A 17,499-nucleotide genomic window follows, 5' to 3' on the forward strand; every position below is an offset into this window, starting at 1 on the left:
CCTCACACTGCCTCTGTCACAACAACCCTATAGAGAGGGTCAGAAAGACAATCTTCAGTTTACAGCTAGCCACAAGGGACAGGCACCAGCAACTCTGCTGTAAGGTGTGACTCGCCATTACCCAGCTGGCCTGTCTGAAGTTCTTATTTCATTCCCATGTGAATGCTATAAGGCACCATCATGGGTCCCATTTCATGAATGAGGACATTAAGCCCCAAAGAAATTAAATAACAAACTCTCACGATTTAAGGTCTGGCAGACTTTCGACCCCATGCCCTTACCCTTTATGCTATCTGCCTCCATCAGTGAGTTCCGACTTCTGACACTATGGGTCAGAGATCTCTAGGATCAAAGCTTCCAGAGCTATGCATTAGAATATTCTAAAGTGCATTAAAAACACAGATAGATGTAGGAGACTCGGGTTCTATAGACCTGCCTGGGCACCCAGTGCTGTCAACAAGTCCTACAGTAATTCCCCGCACAGCCACACTCAGGGACTGTGTGCCCTGGAGCCCAGGCTCTGCAGTAGGAGCCCATCTTTTCACAAAGCCTCAAGCAGTTCTGTTTCAGGGGGTGGGCAGGTTATGTTTGGAGAAACACAGGCTCAAAGACGCTGAAGGTCTTCCCAGCAATAGGATTCCGTGGCTGCTCCCCTCCTCCCCCACGGTGGCCCCTGGTAAACTCAACCTGTGTCACAGCTGCAATCCTCCCAGTCTGCTCGGGGGGGTGGAGGAGAGGCTGGCATGAGCCCCCGCACTTTACAGTGAACCCCAGCTTTGACGGTAGGGGGACTTCTGAGCATCTAGTTCCTAGGGCCCTCCCCCATCACCACCCCCAAGTCCTGCTAGCTGTCCTTCCCTGAACACCCAGCAGTTGTTTATCCTTCTAGCCTCGGTTGATCTAATTTGCTAAATATAAGCACTGGCAGAGCTACGCCAGGGCCATGGGAGGGGGGGCCCAGGAGGCTGGGTGGCCGGGGCTTCACACGATATTCTCCATCCTATTCCTCATTGTTAACAGCTTGATACAAATGAAATTGTACAGGGGAGCCCTGCAGGGCAAGCCAGGCAGGCAGCAGGCGATGCTGGTTTAACCCCTGAATGACTACAGGACTCGTCCACATGCATGCTTCCAGGAACTTGGCAAGACTGCTTCCTGAGAATTTGTCCATTCAGAGCTAAACCCAAGGGGAAACGTCCTACATCCCTACATCCAGAGCTGCCCTAAGAGGTAAACAGTCTGTTACCCTTCTTTTCTCCACTCCCCCCAACCCAATTTGCATGCAAGTGAGAAGGAGTTACAGGGACCTTCAAAGGCAGCACAGCAGGGAGGACAGAAGGCACACAGGTGATGTGCTCCACCTGGGAGAGGGAACCCAAGGCACAATTGGAGAGTGAGACACACCTAGTTCAAATTCTGGCTCTGCTGTCTACTGGCTGTATGGTAAGTCACTCAGTAATGCTGCCCATCCATAGGGTTGCTATGATAATTGACAGAAGTAATAGGCAATGTTTACTAACAGAGTCACATTTAAAAAGAACAGCAGTCACTGAACACATATTACACATCAGGCAAGGTACAAAGCATTTTATTCGGTAGCCCTTCAACACGTAAGTACTGAGAACCTACTATGTGCCAGGAACTGGGGGTGCAGCACAATGAAAAAATAAAGGTCCCTGCTCTCAAAGAGGGTGCACTCACCACCTAAATAATGTCGCTACTGTTGTTTCCACTTTACAGGTGAGAAAATTGATGCTGGAGAACTAAAGCAACCTGTTAGGTTTTGAACCAGGAATTGTCTGACTCCAGAATCTACACCTGTCACGACTTAATGGTACTGCCCTATGAGGACCTACTCTGTGCATGTATCATCTGTTCTGCAGAAGGAAGGCCGGTATTCAAAGGGGAAAGGGCCATGCGACTCCTTGGCAAAGGGACAGGCAGGTACGGACTGGCTGCATGTGCATGAGCCGCCTCATTCTGTCCCAGGGGCCCACCTCCCTGAGACTGCCCACTCTCTCTGCAACCCAGAATCTGAAAGGTCCTTTTTGTGGTCTGGTCTACTCTCCTTTTTCACATAAGAAGAACCAAAACAGAGGGGAAAAGGAACTTGCTCAAGGTCACCTAGTGAGTTACTGGTACAGCTGGGGGCAGATCCCAGGTCATTAGGTGGGGCCCTGACAGCACTCCCCACACCCCCACCCAGGACTCAGCAGTTTCCTGCCCTGGGGGAACCATCTATAGAACTGAGTAAGGCCCATTGGCGGCACCAGTCATCCCCTCCCAAGGCAAAGACAAGGAGAAAATGAAATGGGGAGAGAAAGGCTCCGAGATCACACAGCCAGGAGGTGTGGAGCCAGATCTCACACTCAGGTGCCTGGACTCTACATTTTGAGCTCCCTCCAGGCCATCATGTGCACATTCACATGCATACTCTTGCATTCGTTCTCAGTCTCGTATTCTCTTTCTCACAGAATCTGAGTCCAGGGAACAGGGGTAAAGTATAACCACAGTGAGTGTGGGCTCCAGAGCTTTGAGGACAGACCTGTTATAAGAGTTATGCATCAAATAAATCTACAGATGATCTACTGAGTGTCTTTGACAGACTTTCTATGTAATTAAACTTGCCAGACATTAATACATAAGAAACTATGCAGCCATTCAAAGAAGGAGATAGATCTATGTGTGCCTAAGACATAATGTTAAATTGTAAAACAAATTTTACAGAATGGTACTCTCATTTAGATTTTGAAAACCATACACACAATTATGTGTTTCAATTATGTATACCCCACCAGTGATTACAGATGAGGAATGGGATTGGTTGAACGGGTGGGACAGGAAGAACTTTCACTTCTTTAATTATATACACCTGTGTTATTTGAAAGTTTAACATACAGGGCCGGCTGAGTGGTGTGTTGGTTAAGAGTTGGCTTGGAACACCAGCTCTGAGCAGCAGGGCCCCGGTTCAGATCCCATATGAGAGCCAGTGATGCTGCACCCTCTACAGCTAAAATGGTAAACAACAGTTCAACCTGGAGCTGGGCTGCTGTGAGTCGCTGGCAATGGTGTAGGCTGCAGCCTCTGCTTCAGTGGGCTGCCATGAACTACCGTGAGTGGCCAGCAGCTGATGTGAGCTGCCGTGAGCCGCCGTCCGATGGCCGGCGATCAATCTGCCTCACCCAGCAAGAGCGCAATGATAATACCAACATGGGCCAGTGAAGTGACATCCTCCACAACTAGACTGAAGAATAAAAGGACAGCAACTTGTCTGTTCCCCTTCCCCAATTCCCCAACGCTGTTCCCCTCCCCCAACTCTCCAATAAAATCTTAAAAAAAAAAAAGTTTAACATACAATCTGAAATGTAATGGTCATTTTTAATAAGCATTTTCTTTAAAAATAAACTGACCAATCAGGTTTAAAAAAAATGTTTTTACTGCAATCAGTACCTGTTCTGCTGTTGCTAGGCAGTGAGCTACACACACACACACACACACACACACACACACACACACACACACTATCTCCCACATCCCACAGGTTCAGTCAAGGACACGTCAGCCCAGTGCTGTCTAGATTTCTTCACAAATAATCATCGCTCCATACATTTCTTCTTTGTGTTAGTTTGCAATGCATTTGTGAATGTAAGCAGTCATATAGGCATTTAAAGGATGAGATCTTCATTGGAGACAAGCTTGGGGGGTATGGACACCCCAAATCTCCAATGAAATGGTGTGCCACATCTTTTTATTGGTGTAGTTTATAAATGTCCACAGCTGCCATTCAATTTTCAAAGGAATCGGTGGCCCAAACAAGGTTACAAAGCACTGTAGTACACATCTATATTCTTTTTGGCAAGGGATATTCCTAAAGGAATTGCTAACAATGGTTGCCTCCAGGGAAGGGGGGTTCTGGAATTTTGGGGTGAGAAAGAGACCTAGCTTTCATTGTACACTCTTGTACTGTGTGAAGTTTTTTAAAATTATGATCATGTATTACTTCTTCAATTAAAGTAGCCCAGAGAATTGCTTTGGAGAGTAGAGGGGGCCCAGCAACCATCTAGAAACTCAGCTGAATTTCTCTCTATTTGTATCATCAACCTGAAGATCCCACTTGGTATAAGCCCTCCCAGTTTTCTCCAATCACATCCTCATGTTTCCAGGAGAGAAGCACAGTCGCTAAGGAGGTTTTTCCATTGCGGCATGGCTTTATGAGCCTGGGGAGACTTGAGTGTTTGGAGGCTGCTGCTGCTGCAGCTGCTCCTTCTCCAGGATCTGAACGGAGCCATCTGGCAGGAGTCTCCGGCTCTTAAATCAGCTGGGCCCACAGACACCCTTGGTTTCGTAAGGTGCATAGTGAGACGGCTGGGAAACTAAGGCGGGTGGACCCCACCAGAGGGAAGCATGCAAAACAGAAACATATGGATGGCTCACCCGGTTTCCCCCTGTCAGCACAGCTGCGGGAATTATTTACAAGAGGCCGGGCCAAGTTCCCACTGCTCCAGACCAAGGCGACAGAGGAAGAGGCAGAGAGAAGCAAGTCACACCTGCACGTTCCCTTCCCTCCTTCTCAGAAAAGACCTTTGTTTACTTGCAAACTGCAGGTGGTGGTGGTTGGGCCTGTAAACACCACCGGGAGGCCAGTTGGCTTGGCTCAATCAGGTCACTTGAGCCAGGGATCTGGGGCCACTGTTATGGCCTTCCGGCCAAGCTTGTTTCCTGCCTAATTCCCTCTGGTGACTCACCATGAAGGGGACAGAGGAGACATGGCTCAATTTATAAACAAACACATGGACTCTGCAGCATGAGGGGTCTTGTATTTGCATGTGATCCTGGGTAAGTCTGAGCAGGGTTTCACTGTGATTAGATGGTGTAAGGAGATAAAAACCCCCGTATGCCTGTAGAGTGCTGCCGGGTTAACACAGTGCATCACATTCTCTAGCATGACTATCATTCACGCCCATTTTACAGATGAGGAAACGGAGGACTCAGAAAAGTCCTTTTAAATCCCTGTCTTTCTTCCACCTGTGTAGGGTATGGGCATAGAGTAGGCACCCAAAATGAATTTGTTGAATGAAAGAAACAACTGTGGAATGAATCAGTCGACAGAGAGGAAGGGTACACAGTGGGAACACCTCCTGCTGGCTCATGAGACTTTTAGTAACATCATGCTGACAGCTTTAAATTGGTCATGGTGGGAGTATTTTTATCAGCATGCTGGCAGATGCTCCAAGTCAGGGCTCCCCCACCCCCCTTTTTTTCATAGAGCCAGTTTATCAACACACTGGGTATAGGTCCCACATGAAAACTCAGGCAACTAGCATAAGCCATTAAAATACAAATTTTTCAGATCAGCATCTCTTCTCCAAGAGGAGGGGAGCACGGACAGAATCTAAACAAAGGATATTTATTACTTCAACATACATGTATAGATCCCACTGTATGCAAAGCACTTGGGTAGGCTGCAGGAGAGAAACACATATTTGGAATATAATTCTTGGTCTCAAGGAACACATATTCTCAGGTACAAACTGTGATGTGCCCACAAATCACCCGGGGATCTTGGTAAAATGCAGACTTGATCCAGTAGGTCTGGGGGGGACCAGAGACACTGCATTGTGAACAAGCTCCCAGGTGATGCCACCCTCTGCAGGCCACACCTAGGATCTAGGAGGTGACTGAGTGCTCCCATGTGCCCACCAGTTCCACACGTTAGATATCTATTAACACGTCCAATCCTCACGATACTAGGGATATGTTCCTCAGATCCACATTTTATGAATGAGACAGACCATCCGAGGCCCAAGCTCACCAGCTGGTAAACTGCTACTGGCTCAAACCCAGGTAGTCTGGCTCAGAGAACGAAGCGTCACTCCCTTTCCAATGTGTCATTCAGTTGGAATTTTTCAGTTAAGTTTTTGTCTTCAACATTATCCTTGCTTCTCCTTTCTCTTTCCACCCTCTCTTTTCACTAGCTGCCCATGAGTACTTCTACCAGAGACGAGCAAAGGAGAAGTGGGAATAAATGCTCAAACTCATCCATTTCAAGCACGGGAACTGTATCTTTCATTTTCTGTATTCTGATGCTTTGACATCTGGGGCCTCGCCCCTCCCAGGGTTAGCCAATTCCTAGAGACAGCAAACAGCTTGCAGTGAGCACGCCTTTCAAATGTGGCTTTGACCCTCTGGGCCACTATCCCTCTGCCCTGTTTGCCCCTGGCCAGGCACCAGGCAGCTACGGACAGCTGCTGTGCCCCCGAGCCCACTGAAATTATTCAAACGAGCCAATCCTGAGCCTCGCCTGTTCCTTCTTGCAGGAACCACAATAGAGACTCTTGCCACATTTCCTCCACTCCCTCTGCCTCCTGAGTGTCCCCTGTGCTTCCCTGTATGTCCCCATCCCCAGCACGGTGTGCCCCCTCCTCTTGGGATCTTGAGTACAACAAACCGTCTCTTCAATGGCAGTGGTCTCCTGCTCTGCCGACTTCACCATGCCTGAATAACACTAAAACCTCAAGTTCCTCAGGAAAGAGAAAGCTCAAAGCCCAGTGGGTTTCTGGGTTATCTGGGATTTCCCTTGGTGTCCCAAGCTCAGCGCTTCTCAGAACTGGCTTGCGTGTACTCTCAATGGACAGCTTCTCAAGGTCCCTGCCCAAGATTAGCCCTGCTTTTCCTGAAACTCCATCCCTGGGGAGAAGTGCCACCAAGAACTGTCAGGGCCTCTTACCTGATTCCCCGGCAAGTGCTGAGCGTGACGCTGGACTGTTCTGCCTTCCTCACCGTCCCATGGTAAAAGCAGTGATCCTAGCAAGGAGAAAGGGGTGGTCAGGCCAAAGAACACTGATAAGCATGGCAATGTTAATGTCTCATGAAGGTCACAGATGATTATATATCTAGCCTAACCTTACAACTGGCAAAGTGCTTTCCAAGCGTCCATTTTATTTGATCCTCATACTAGTCCTGGGAGGTGGGACAGCGCAGATATCATCACCCCCACTGAAGAGAAAAAGAAGCTGAGGAGCAAAGAAATTTGCCAAAGGTCACCTGCTAGTTGGAGGATGAGGATTTCAGAGGTAGTTCAGAGCTCCTTCCATGACAAGACGTCAGCCACAGGAAATGCCAGCTTCTAAAGAGCCTGTCTCCCCACTAGAGTCATCTCTGTGTTCCCATCCAGGGTTGAATAGTGTCCCCCCAAAATTCATGTCTACCCAGAACCTCAGAATGTGATCTTATTTGGAATAAGGGTCTTTGCAGCTGTCATTAAGATGAAGTCATACTGGACTGGTGTCCTTCGAAGAAGAGAGAGAAGACAGACACACACACAGAGAAGAAAGCCATGTGATAATAGAGGCAGAGTGATTAGAGTGATGAAGCTATAAGCCAAAGAGCACCAGGGATGGTCAGGGGACATCAGAAGCTAGAAAGAGACAAGGACAGAGGGAGCCTGGCCCTGCCAACACCTTGATTTTGGACTTCTAGCCTCCAGAACTGTGAGAGAATATATTTCTGCTGTTTTAAACCTGCAAGTTCATGGTACTTTGTTTCAGCAGCCCTAGGACATGGATAGCCCCCCCCCAGCTCTTCCGCACCTCCCCTGCATCCCCGAGTGCCTGGATCAGACCGGATTTGGCACCTGCATCCATGGACACTGTTCTCCAGTCAGTGTGTCTCAGGGCCATCTGGTCTACCCAGCCGGGCTGGACTCCTCTATGACTACAAACAGCTGTGGAGCCCGTTGTGGGCTAGGCCCTGGAAACAACAATGAGCACAGCTCCAGCCTTCGCAGGACTGACGGTTTGGTGAGAGCCGATCTTAATTAAAAAGCTATGCAAAGATATAATTACACAGTGAAGAGTGGCTTGAAATAAAGATTGCAAGTGCCAGCTGGGCGTTTTCTAAGTGGGGTAACCAGAGCATTTAGGAGGAGGCAAACCAGGACACTGTTGAGAGTGCTAAAGTGCGAAACCAGACCAACGGGCACAAACCAGAACTGTCTCGGGCACAGCGAGGGGTGATAACAGGGGACACATTCCGACAAGAAGCTGGTCAGAAGAGAGAGATGGTAAAACCCACAGGGCACAGCCAGGATCTAAAAAGGTCTTATTCCTCCCAGCACCCTGAGCCCGAGCAGGACCAGTGAGAAATCTGTGGCATTTGCCTAGGTAACAGTCTGAGTGATCCATCAGCAGGACCATACTTGCTTATAGATGGTCCTTGGTCCCCAGAAGGCAGGAATGTGACCTCGGAAACAGCTAACCCACTCATCTATATTGTCCGGCTTCATCTCCCGCCCAGCTCTAGGCACAAGTATAGCCTAATAATTCGATTCAATTCAAGCATTTTTGCATGGCCAGGTCAGGTTTAAAGGCAAGCTCCCACACCTACCAGCTACATACACAGTTCCCCAACCTCTCTCTGACCATCAGCCTTTTCAGCCTCTACCTCTACTGGTCACATCAAGGAGCCGGTCACATCAAGGCACCTGGCCCAGAGCAGCCAGCAATAAACATTAGCGATCATATCATATCATCAGCATTAAATTCTCCTTTGTCAAAGGCAGGGTGTGGCCTCAAGGGAGCTGGAAGCCCACCAAGGGACTGAATCCTCGGCCTTAGCCAGCCCCAGTTCTACATCCTACCCAGGTGAGCCATGCAGCCTGACCACAGTATACAGGCCAGGCTGGCACTCAACTTAGGGTCAATCTCTGGACCCCCGGTGCCCTTTCACCCACTGATAATCCTCTGCCCACTGATGCTCAGGCAGTCAGAAGGAGGGACAGCCACTAGCTCCTCTCTTGGTTTGCATCAATGTCTCCTGAACTTGAAGCAAGTCAGACCGGACCTTCAGGGGAGCACAGAGGAAAGCCACCATGCCAGGGACATCCAGCAGCACTTGTGAAAGAAGAGAGGTGGGCACAACCCTCTTCTAGCCAGGATTCCATCTGCTTTCCAATGCCAGCCTGTCACATAGCCTCTCCACCTACCCCTGGGCTCTGGGACCTGGAGGCGCATCATTAAGGGCTCCTGGTCTGACCCTGGCCCTTAGAACGGGCCCATGCACTCCACATACAGGATCAATCATGGTGGAAGAGGGGGCCAGGTCTGTGTGGGGCAAATGGGGCTCATAGATGTTGGAATGAATGAGAGTCCAGAAGTTCTGAAATGTGGGTCAGCTACAGTTGTGAAAGTCCTGGTACCTCCACAAATAAAGAAAATTCAGACCCAGGAATGGGTGTGAAGAGTCCTTGTACCTTTTCCCATCCTTGCACTGATGCAAACAGCGCTCCCTGCCTGGGTGCTCTCGGAAATAGCATCACAACAGACTTTTATAACAAGCCTTAAATTTACAAAGGGCTTTCACACACATCATTGCATGTGATAATAATACCTGCCATTCAGTGTTATTAATAGTAGAAGCTAACATATATTCAGTTCTTACTACTAATTTTTTCCCCTTTAATCCTGACCACAGCCTTCTGAAGTAGATATCATTATTCCCATTTTTTAAAAAGGCGAACTAAAAGTTGGAGAGGTTTTGTCATTCACAAGGCCACACAGCAAAGTGGAGATTCAAACCCCAGGGGCCTGACTTCAGACTCCATGCTCTGCCTCTCCCAGCAAAAGCAGACCCACCCAGCAAAGTACATAGGAATTAATTTGTCAAAATCCTATTATCTTCTACCACCAATGGAGACTTGAGTTCTAGTTTAAGTCTTGCCACTTTGCTGGTTATCTGAACTGAAGCATGTTACTTTTCCTCTTCTCTCAATGTCTTCATCTGTAAAATGCGGCGTTGGAAGAGATGTTTGTAAATTCCCACAAAATCAGTGATTCATCTTACCCTTCCATAGCCCCGAGAGTCAGATCTTAGCATATCCAATTTTCAGAGGAAAGAAACTTAAAACTAGTGTAGTCCAAAGGGTTGTTTAAGGTCAAATAGCTAGTTAAAGCCAAGACTAAAAGCCTGGCTTCAGACCCCAAACTCCGTAACTCTTTCTATTGGAACACATTCACAGGCCCATTCCCCCAGTGACAAGACCTAGATTAGGGCTGTAGCCTACAGGCTGGGTCTGATGAGCTGGATAAGATTCCCAGAACTCCTGCTGCCCCAGGCCAAGTTTGGTAGTAGAGTGTGGTCCTCAACATTTGGGTCAAGCCCCCTGAATGGTTTACTCCACTCCCATTTCTCTCTGAGTCTTCAGCTCCCAAGTAAGAAAGCCAACCGGGAGCCCCATGAGGCTGGGTGGGGGCTTTGCTCTTCATTAGCAGGGGACGTAAGGAAACAATGAAGTTGTCCCATGCTTCTACTAGGATGTGCTGCAGTCAAAAAGGCCTTCAGGAAGGAGGGGCATTCTGGGAGTGAGGGGAGGTTCTCTCCCATTCCTCTGTTTCTGAAAGGCCCCTACATCATCTCTGCTTAATTCCGAGAGCACAAAGAACAAGTAAATGAAGCCATGAAGTCATTGCATTCCTTCTGAGCTTCTCGGCCTGAGGGGGCTTTCATAGCAGGGAGCATGAGCTCATGGCAAACGTTGTGTCCTGAGACCCACTCTGGAGCTGCGGCTACACAAATAGGGAAGCCAGACTCAGAGGGCGCTTTGTGAGGTCCTCATGGCGAGGGCTTTCCAGGCACGCCTGTCCCTCCCAGCCTCCCCGAGGCCGGGAACAGAAGTCTCAGAAAGAGGAAGTGTCCCCCAAGAGGCACTGAAGAGGACATGTGGACACACCACAGCTGGACAGCCTCCCCAGAGAGGAAGGGGCCGAGCCAACTGGCCTGCTGAGGGCACCCTGCCAACTCCTCCCCCACCCAGGAAGGTCTTGGTGAAGAGGGTAATACGGATCCTCACATCCAATAATCCCACAGAGCTCCTCAGCTACCTAGTTACCATGCTATTGACCTCTCAGACTTATCAAAACATAACTGTCCTGTGTTCCTTTCCTCATTCAAGGGTCATTTGATAAAGGAATCTGAGTTGGTAATGACTGATAATGGCTGTCACTGTCTTCTAGACAGTCTCATACTCTGGCAGGGATATTTTCAATAATGGGGCATGTGGGAATCTCAGGTTCCGAGGGAAGCTGCTGGAGGAGCACTGAGGCAGGGGAAACAGTCCTGCTGTCCCCACAGCACACCTCTCACACATCTACATGCCACAAAAGTCCCTTATGTCCTGCACCAAAGGCAAAAGACCATCACTGCTCCTGCCAGAGTCCATTTTCCCTTCTCCTTCAGGCCATCTCAGCAGCCCAGAGTCTGAAAGGGTCACTGAAGTCCAAGCTGTCTCTTAACTTGGGCACTAATGACATTCGGTGCTGGATAATTCTATGTGTGGGGAGGGTCGGTCCTGTGCATCGTAAGATACTTAGCAGCATCCCTGGCCTTTACCCACTAGGTACCAGGAGCACCCACCTCTTAGTCATGATAATCAAAACTGTCTTCAGACATTGCCAAGTGTCCCTTCCTTTGCTGGCTGAAATGGTCAAACAAACAAACAGAATACTTTAGGATAATTGCATCTGATTAAAATTGGTATAAATCACCAGGAAGCATATTTTCTTTGCTTCATGTTAGTTACCCATATGGCAACAGAAGTTTAAGTAAAAGAAATGATTTCATATAAAACCACTCCTGGCTGAGAACCACTGCTCTGAGCATACAGATTCTAACAGGTCCCCGGGTAGAAAAAGCTAGCAAACCATGAAATGTGTATGATTCACAACTGTCAATGTGCACCTGAGAGGTGTGCTGAAACAAACTAAAACATACGCATCTGAAAGACCATTTTTTAAATGATAAATCTTTGTGCAAACATCTGTATTCAAAAACAACTTTGAGGGGAAAAATTCCCAATACAGAGAGACCAGCAAAATAAGAAAACCTGCATAACTAGAAATCTCATTAAAAAGGCGGGTGACAAAGCCTCACACATCCATATGAAAAAGGAACACTTAAGCATCCGAATGGGTGAGACGATGGGATTGCTGGTAAATAATTTCTTTCACTTAAATTTTTGTTAACGTGATTAAATTAACATAAAGCCAAAAAAGTGTACACTTCACGATGATTTATACCAATGTTTATAAGATGCAGTTCTCCTGAAATGCTGTTTGTTTGTGCATTTTAGCCAGCAAAGGAGTGGGTGCACTTAGGAAACAACACATTCCCATTTGGCTTCTCCTTGCTCCCTTGATCTCTGGTCAGGAGCAGCAGCCCCTTCAGAGGAGAAACTATCTCCATCGTGTCGCGCCACGTCCTCACTTCCCAGGGGTGGGAGTGGGTAGGGCATCTGCTTGGTAGATATATGTTGAGCTGACTTACCTCAGACTTCAGTGTGGTAGTGTGAGGGCTTCCACTTGGAGTATAATGGGTTTCTGTGTAGGCTGGAGCAAAAAGGTACCTGCAAAGAATAAGAACAAACATTTGTCTCCTGAGGTGATGGACTCCGCCCTCCTGGGAACAGCGGCGGGTCGTTCTAACTGAAGCAGGCAGGACCACCCCCAGCACCTCTGTGCAGAAGAAATGGGGTGGCCATAGGGGCCTAAAGAACAAAAAGAAAACCAGGAGGAAGTGGGTTATGAATTGTGTGTTCGTGGGGATCATCATTTAGTTCAGACACAAGCAGATGGAGTCAACGGAACTAAAGCAGTGAGTGGTCTTAACTTTTTCTCGGTCTTGCGAACATACAAGTGCAAAAGCATACTCAAAATTCCCCAGGGTCTGTGGGCTCCATTGTGTACCTGAATTGATTTTTCCAGCACTGCATCCACCAACTTTTAGTATCAGCACACACCAATTTTTCTTTAAGGAAATACCTCTCCCCTGTGCATGTTTTGGTGAGACTGCCAGTCAAAGTGTCCTCCCCGGCCCTGGCCAAGGGTGGTCCATGATCCAAGCTAAGCCAATGAAATAATGTTGCAAGAACTGAACAGATGGGAGCAATTCACCTGCCCCTTTGTTCCCGCTGCATGGATTCCCGGACCTGCCTTGGCCTGGCCTTGCTGAGACCTAGTGGTTCAGATTTCCTGAGACCTGGTAGTGCTGTGTATTACCTTTCCAATAAATTCCCTTTTTCTTTTCTAAAACTGGACATTGGTTTCTCTTTTGCCACAGACCCCTTGAAGCTGAGGTTAAGAATCCCTCAGCAAGGGCAAGGTAAAACCAAACAAGGTTCCTAGAGCCAAATGGATGCTTCAACTAGCTCATCCACATTAAAAGCAGGAAGAAGGCATCTATTGAAAATCGAGATGTGGAGACAAAAGGGCTTCTAGTAAAAGAAAAACTGGAGCCTAACAAAAAAAGAATTCAGTGGATCTATGTGTATTAATATGGAAAGAATGTCTAAAATTGAGTTAGATAAAAAATAAATTTTAGGAAAGTATGCATTTAAAAAATCCCTTTTAATGAAATACTAATACTAGTACACACGAGTTTATGCATTGAAAACAACTGACGATGCAAATGCTCATTGTTATTGGTGGTTATCTCAGGGGACTGCAGATGTGCACAATGTTAAGTTGCATAATTCTGAAAAATTGGTTGATTTTTAAATTATCACATATTTGTTTTGAAAGCTGAAAACCTAATTTGAAACTGCTTTTAATATGAAGAAAATATAGGCAGAGGCCAGCACAGAAAGCCAAAGGAGTCTGCAGGGGCCACCCTGGTTTTGGAAGAGGTGACATTTCCCAGCAAGACAGGGACATTGAAGAGTCTCTAGGGTCACTCTAGAGTCATTTCCAGCTCGAAGTTCTGGGACTCCTGACTCTCAGATTCCCCTCTACCCCCAGAGTGCAGCCAGAAGGCAAATGCCACAAGAATTGTCTCTTGTGCTATGTCAAGCCCTTCAGCATCCAACCTTGGACAAGAAGAAACTCATCAGGGAAAAGCAAAAATAAAGCAAAGTCCAAAACCCGGCTGTGTAGAGAAAATGTCGCTACATGGAAACTTTGTGTCAGTAGCTAACTCGCCAGGTTCTGTCTCCCAGCCCCTTCTCTTTCTCCCAAGCATCTAACCAGCCAAGGGCCTAAGGGAGGAGCCACCCATTTGTCTGAGGGGGATAAACTGTAAGCCCCATGAGAACAGAGGCCAAGCTGTTTTGCTTACCAGTACATGTCAGTGTTCAACATTTATTCAATGGAAGAATGACTTAACTAATTGTTGAATGAAGGAGTGAGTAAATGAAGGAGCCGTTCAGCAGGCTAGGAGCTTAGAACATGATCCGAAGTCCTAGAGGCTGAGGTTTCAACTCCAGCTCTCACATTTACAATCTCTATGGCCATGAGCACGTGACTTTACCTCTCTGAACGTTTGTTTCCTCTTCTGCAAAAAATGAGGATAATATACTTTCTTGATAGGGCTGTCATAAGAGTAAAACGACAAAATGCAGGAAAAGGGCTTAACGCCAGGCCAGGACAGAGTGGAACTCAGTAAAGGTTAGTGATTATCATTACTGCTTTCAACAGAGATAATGATGGAAGGACCCAGAAAAACTGATGGACTTTGCCTATTTCCCTCTAAGTCTCCCCAGCCATTAACTCTCCAGTACATCACTTGAGAAGGGTACAAAGCAATTAGCTCATCGCTGCAACCCCACTTCCTGGGTCTGCTTTCACAGACTGCATAATGGACATCTATTCTGGGGTTCAGAGTTTAACGGTCCATTTGGGGGCCAATGGGATGTAAATTTCCCCACAGAAAATGTACTCCTGAAAAATAACTTCTCTGCCTCATCTGAATCTTAGGGAGGAAAAAAATCATTCATCCAGTGACACTAAGATGCTGCAAAGAAAGCAATCCAGGCTGAGCTCACAAGCGTCCATAGCCTTGTCAGCTCATGGCCCCTCATCCTCAGAACAGTAAGCATTTCTCTGCAGCTTCTTATTCTGAGGATCTGCCCCCATCGCCATAGAACTCTCAGAGCCTCAGCGTTGAACGGGACCTTAGGAATCATTGTCAAACCCACAAGACTATGGGTCCCCAAAGAGCAGGGGGCATGGTTGCCTAGTTCAAGGCTTCTCCCCAGCTCCTAGCCCCTACCAGGCAAGCAGTATATGCTTGTTCAGTGAATAAGTAGATGAATGAATGAATGAACGAATGAATGAATGAATGAAACCTCTCCCTTGTATAGAGGAACCTGCCAGATGGCCATTCAGCACTGGACATCTCCGGTGACAGGGAGCTCCTGAGACCACCCACTCCATATTTGACCACATTTAGTAGTTAAAGTTTTTATACAGAACCAAAGTTCTTACACTGAACTGGCAGCCAATGGCCTTCATTCGGTCTTCTGAATCTACAAGGAACAACCTGCTTCTTCTGTCTAACTGCCCTTTTGAGATGAGCAGCATCAGCACTGCCTAAGAACTAATTTAAAATGCAGATGGTCAGGCCCCTTCCCACATGCACTAAAGCAGACAGAGACTCTTGGGTTGGGGCCTAACCATCTATTGTGATAACTCTCTGAGTGATTCTGATCAAAACTACCACCCTAATCCATAAAATCTCAACATACTTTTAAGGCAAGAAAGCCAGAAACATCAAAGGGTCTCACTGTTACCGGCCAACTGAGCAGCGCCCCCACCACTGAGAAACTTTTAAGTGTTCTTTCCTGTAGAAATGTTAAGTCTAGAAATGTTAAGTCTTCTCCCTAGTTTCTTATTTTCTTAGCTCTTGGCTTTAATTACTTTTCTAACCAGTTTGTGAATTCTAAAGATTGCTCCTGGCTGAATCCTAGAATTCTCCTATCCCCCTGCTTCTCGATTGCTTTGTAAATCAGTTTCTGAAGCCTAAACAATAGAAGTCTCCTACCCCTGCTTCAGATAACTACTTGAAAGCCTGTGACTTCCTAATATCCCCCAGGCCAGTAAGCTAAATGCCAAACCCATTCTGGGCCCAGACAACTGACACCACCTGAGTGACAGGCTGAATGGCCACAGGCTTCAAGAGAGCTAACAGATTTATTAATTAAAATCTATTTTTCCTCATTCAGGGGCCTTGGCGATACAGAGGATACACCAGCAAGATTGCCAGTCACAACCAAAGAAGCCAACGCGGTCTTCCAGATGGATCTCGAGACCCCTTCCTCTCATCTGAGATCAGCTAGGGCGAGAGTTCCGTGAATCCCCCAATAGGCAGGGACAACTCTACACCCCTGCACAGCAGGAAGCAGATACAGAAGAAGAGACCTCCTGTCCCTCAGCTTCCCATAGAGATTTTATGGGGATCACGTCTCTCAAGGGGAAAACAAGGCAGGCAGTTGGAGGCAGGCATTGGGTCTCTGCATTCCTGCACGTCCCACAGAGTGCAACCGCTAAGGGGACCTCCCCTCTACACCCAAAACTCCCCTTTGTATTGTAATTACCTAACCCTGTGGGAAAACAAGTGGACACAAAATAACCAACTAGATCAGACCAGTCACTCGCACATGCGCAGTACCTCTTTTCAATCACAGGTGCCAATCAAGTGGTCCCAGGCCCTTAAGGGAACAGCCCATTCTAGAGAAAGGGGATAAAAACTCCAAGTCCTGGGAAGTCCGCCCTGCTCTTTTTGACCGCTTCTTCCCTTTTGAATCCCTTCCTCACTTTTTTGAGCCTTTTGAGCCTCGCCTTTGCCTGTGGCCTGCTCCAAACTCTTTGAGATGTACTATCTCTTCAAATAAACTTTTTTTTAGTTACTTGACTCCAGCATCTCGTTCAATTCTTTGCTCGAGTTGCCAAGGACCTGGACTTTGCACTGAGGAGGGCCCACTCTCTGACAACATCACTATCCATCACCTTCCTGCTTCCACCACATCCTGGATCATTCTGAGCTGCAATCAAAATAGTTCACAAATAATTTAAGTGTTACATTATTTCACCTTCACAACACAGCTATATGACGAAGGTACTAATCCGTTCCCCATTTTGTGACTGAGGACACTGGGAGCTCAGACATGTCACTTGACATATCACATGTCACTTGCCTAAGCTCTCACAGCACTGTCAGAGCCGGATTTCAAACCCAGGCTCGTTAGCCCTGGCCATACTTTTAAAGCAGTTTTCTGCTCTGTCTCTCTTAGAAGGTACAAACATAAAACTAAAGCACTGCCAGAAACCAGTAGTCTGAAACGTAATTTGATGGTGATGATAGCAGCTTTGAGGACATGTGTGATGTCACGAAAAGAGCTGGTGACGACGTGCAGAGAAGAGAAATAGGTAAAAGCAAACAAAGCATGAGGCAGGAAAACGAGGATAGACATGGAAGAATTTCAGGCCTCGTTTTTTTGAAGTAGCCCTTTCCCCAAATGGGGTTGCAGATGTTACCCAGGAAGGTCCTTTCTTCTAGAAGCAAAAGGAAGGGTCATGTTTCATCACCACCATCTGTGCAGTTTTACTGATGGATGAAACACTGCTTTCAAATGCTCCCCACTGCCCCAAGCTAGATCCATCTGTGCCCATGTGGTACCCTGGCACTGCTCTCAGGACCGAAGACACTGCTGTCCCCTCACAGAGGGGACACAGG

The 17,499-nt window shown here is 47.3% G+C and overlaps 1 protein-coding gene across 1 annotated transcript in view; it reads right to left on the bottom strand.

The window, feature by feature from the left end:
* ADAM19 (ADAM metallopeptidase domain 19) overlaps nt 1–17,499 on the bottom strand; it is a 77,822-nt gene that overhangs the window by 33,188 nt on the left and 27,135 nt on the right. The window contains exons 4-5 of the mRNA XM_019654004.1: nt 12,319–12,397; nt 6,728–6,804 (exon numbers count right to left, since the gene is read on the bottom strand). Coding sequence (XP_019509549.1) covers nt 6,728–6,804; nt 12,319–12,397 — 156 coding nt within the window. The remainder of the gene's footprint in view (nt 1–6,727; nt 6,805–12,318; nt 12,398–17,499) is intronic.

The sequence above is a fragment of the Hipposideros armiger genome, unplaced genomic scaffold (assembly GCF_001890085.2).
Source record: "Hipposideros armiger isolate ML-2016 unplaced genomic scaffold, ASM189008v1 scaffold_211, whole genome shotgun sequence".
NCBI lineage: Eukaryota > Metazoa > Chordata > Mammalia > Chiroptera > Hipposideridae > Hipposideros > Hipposideros armiger.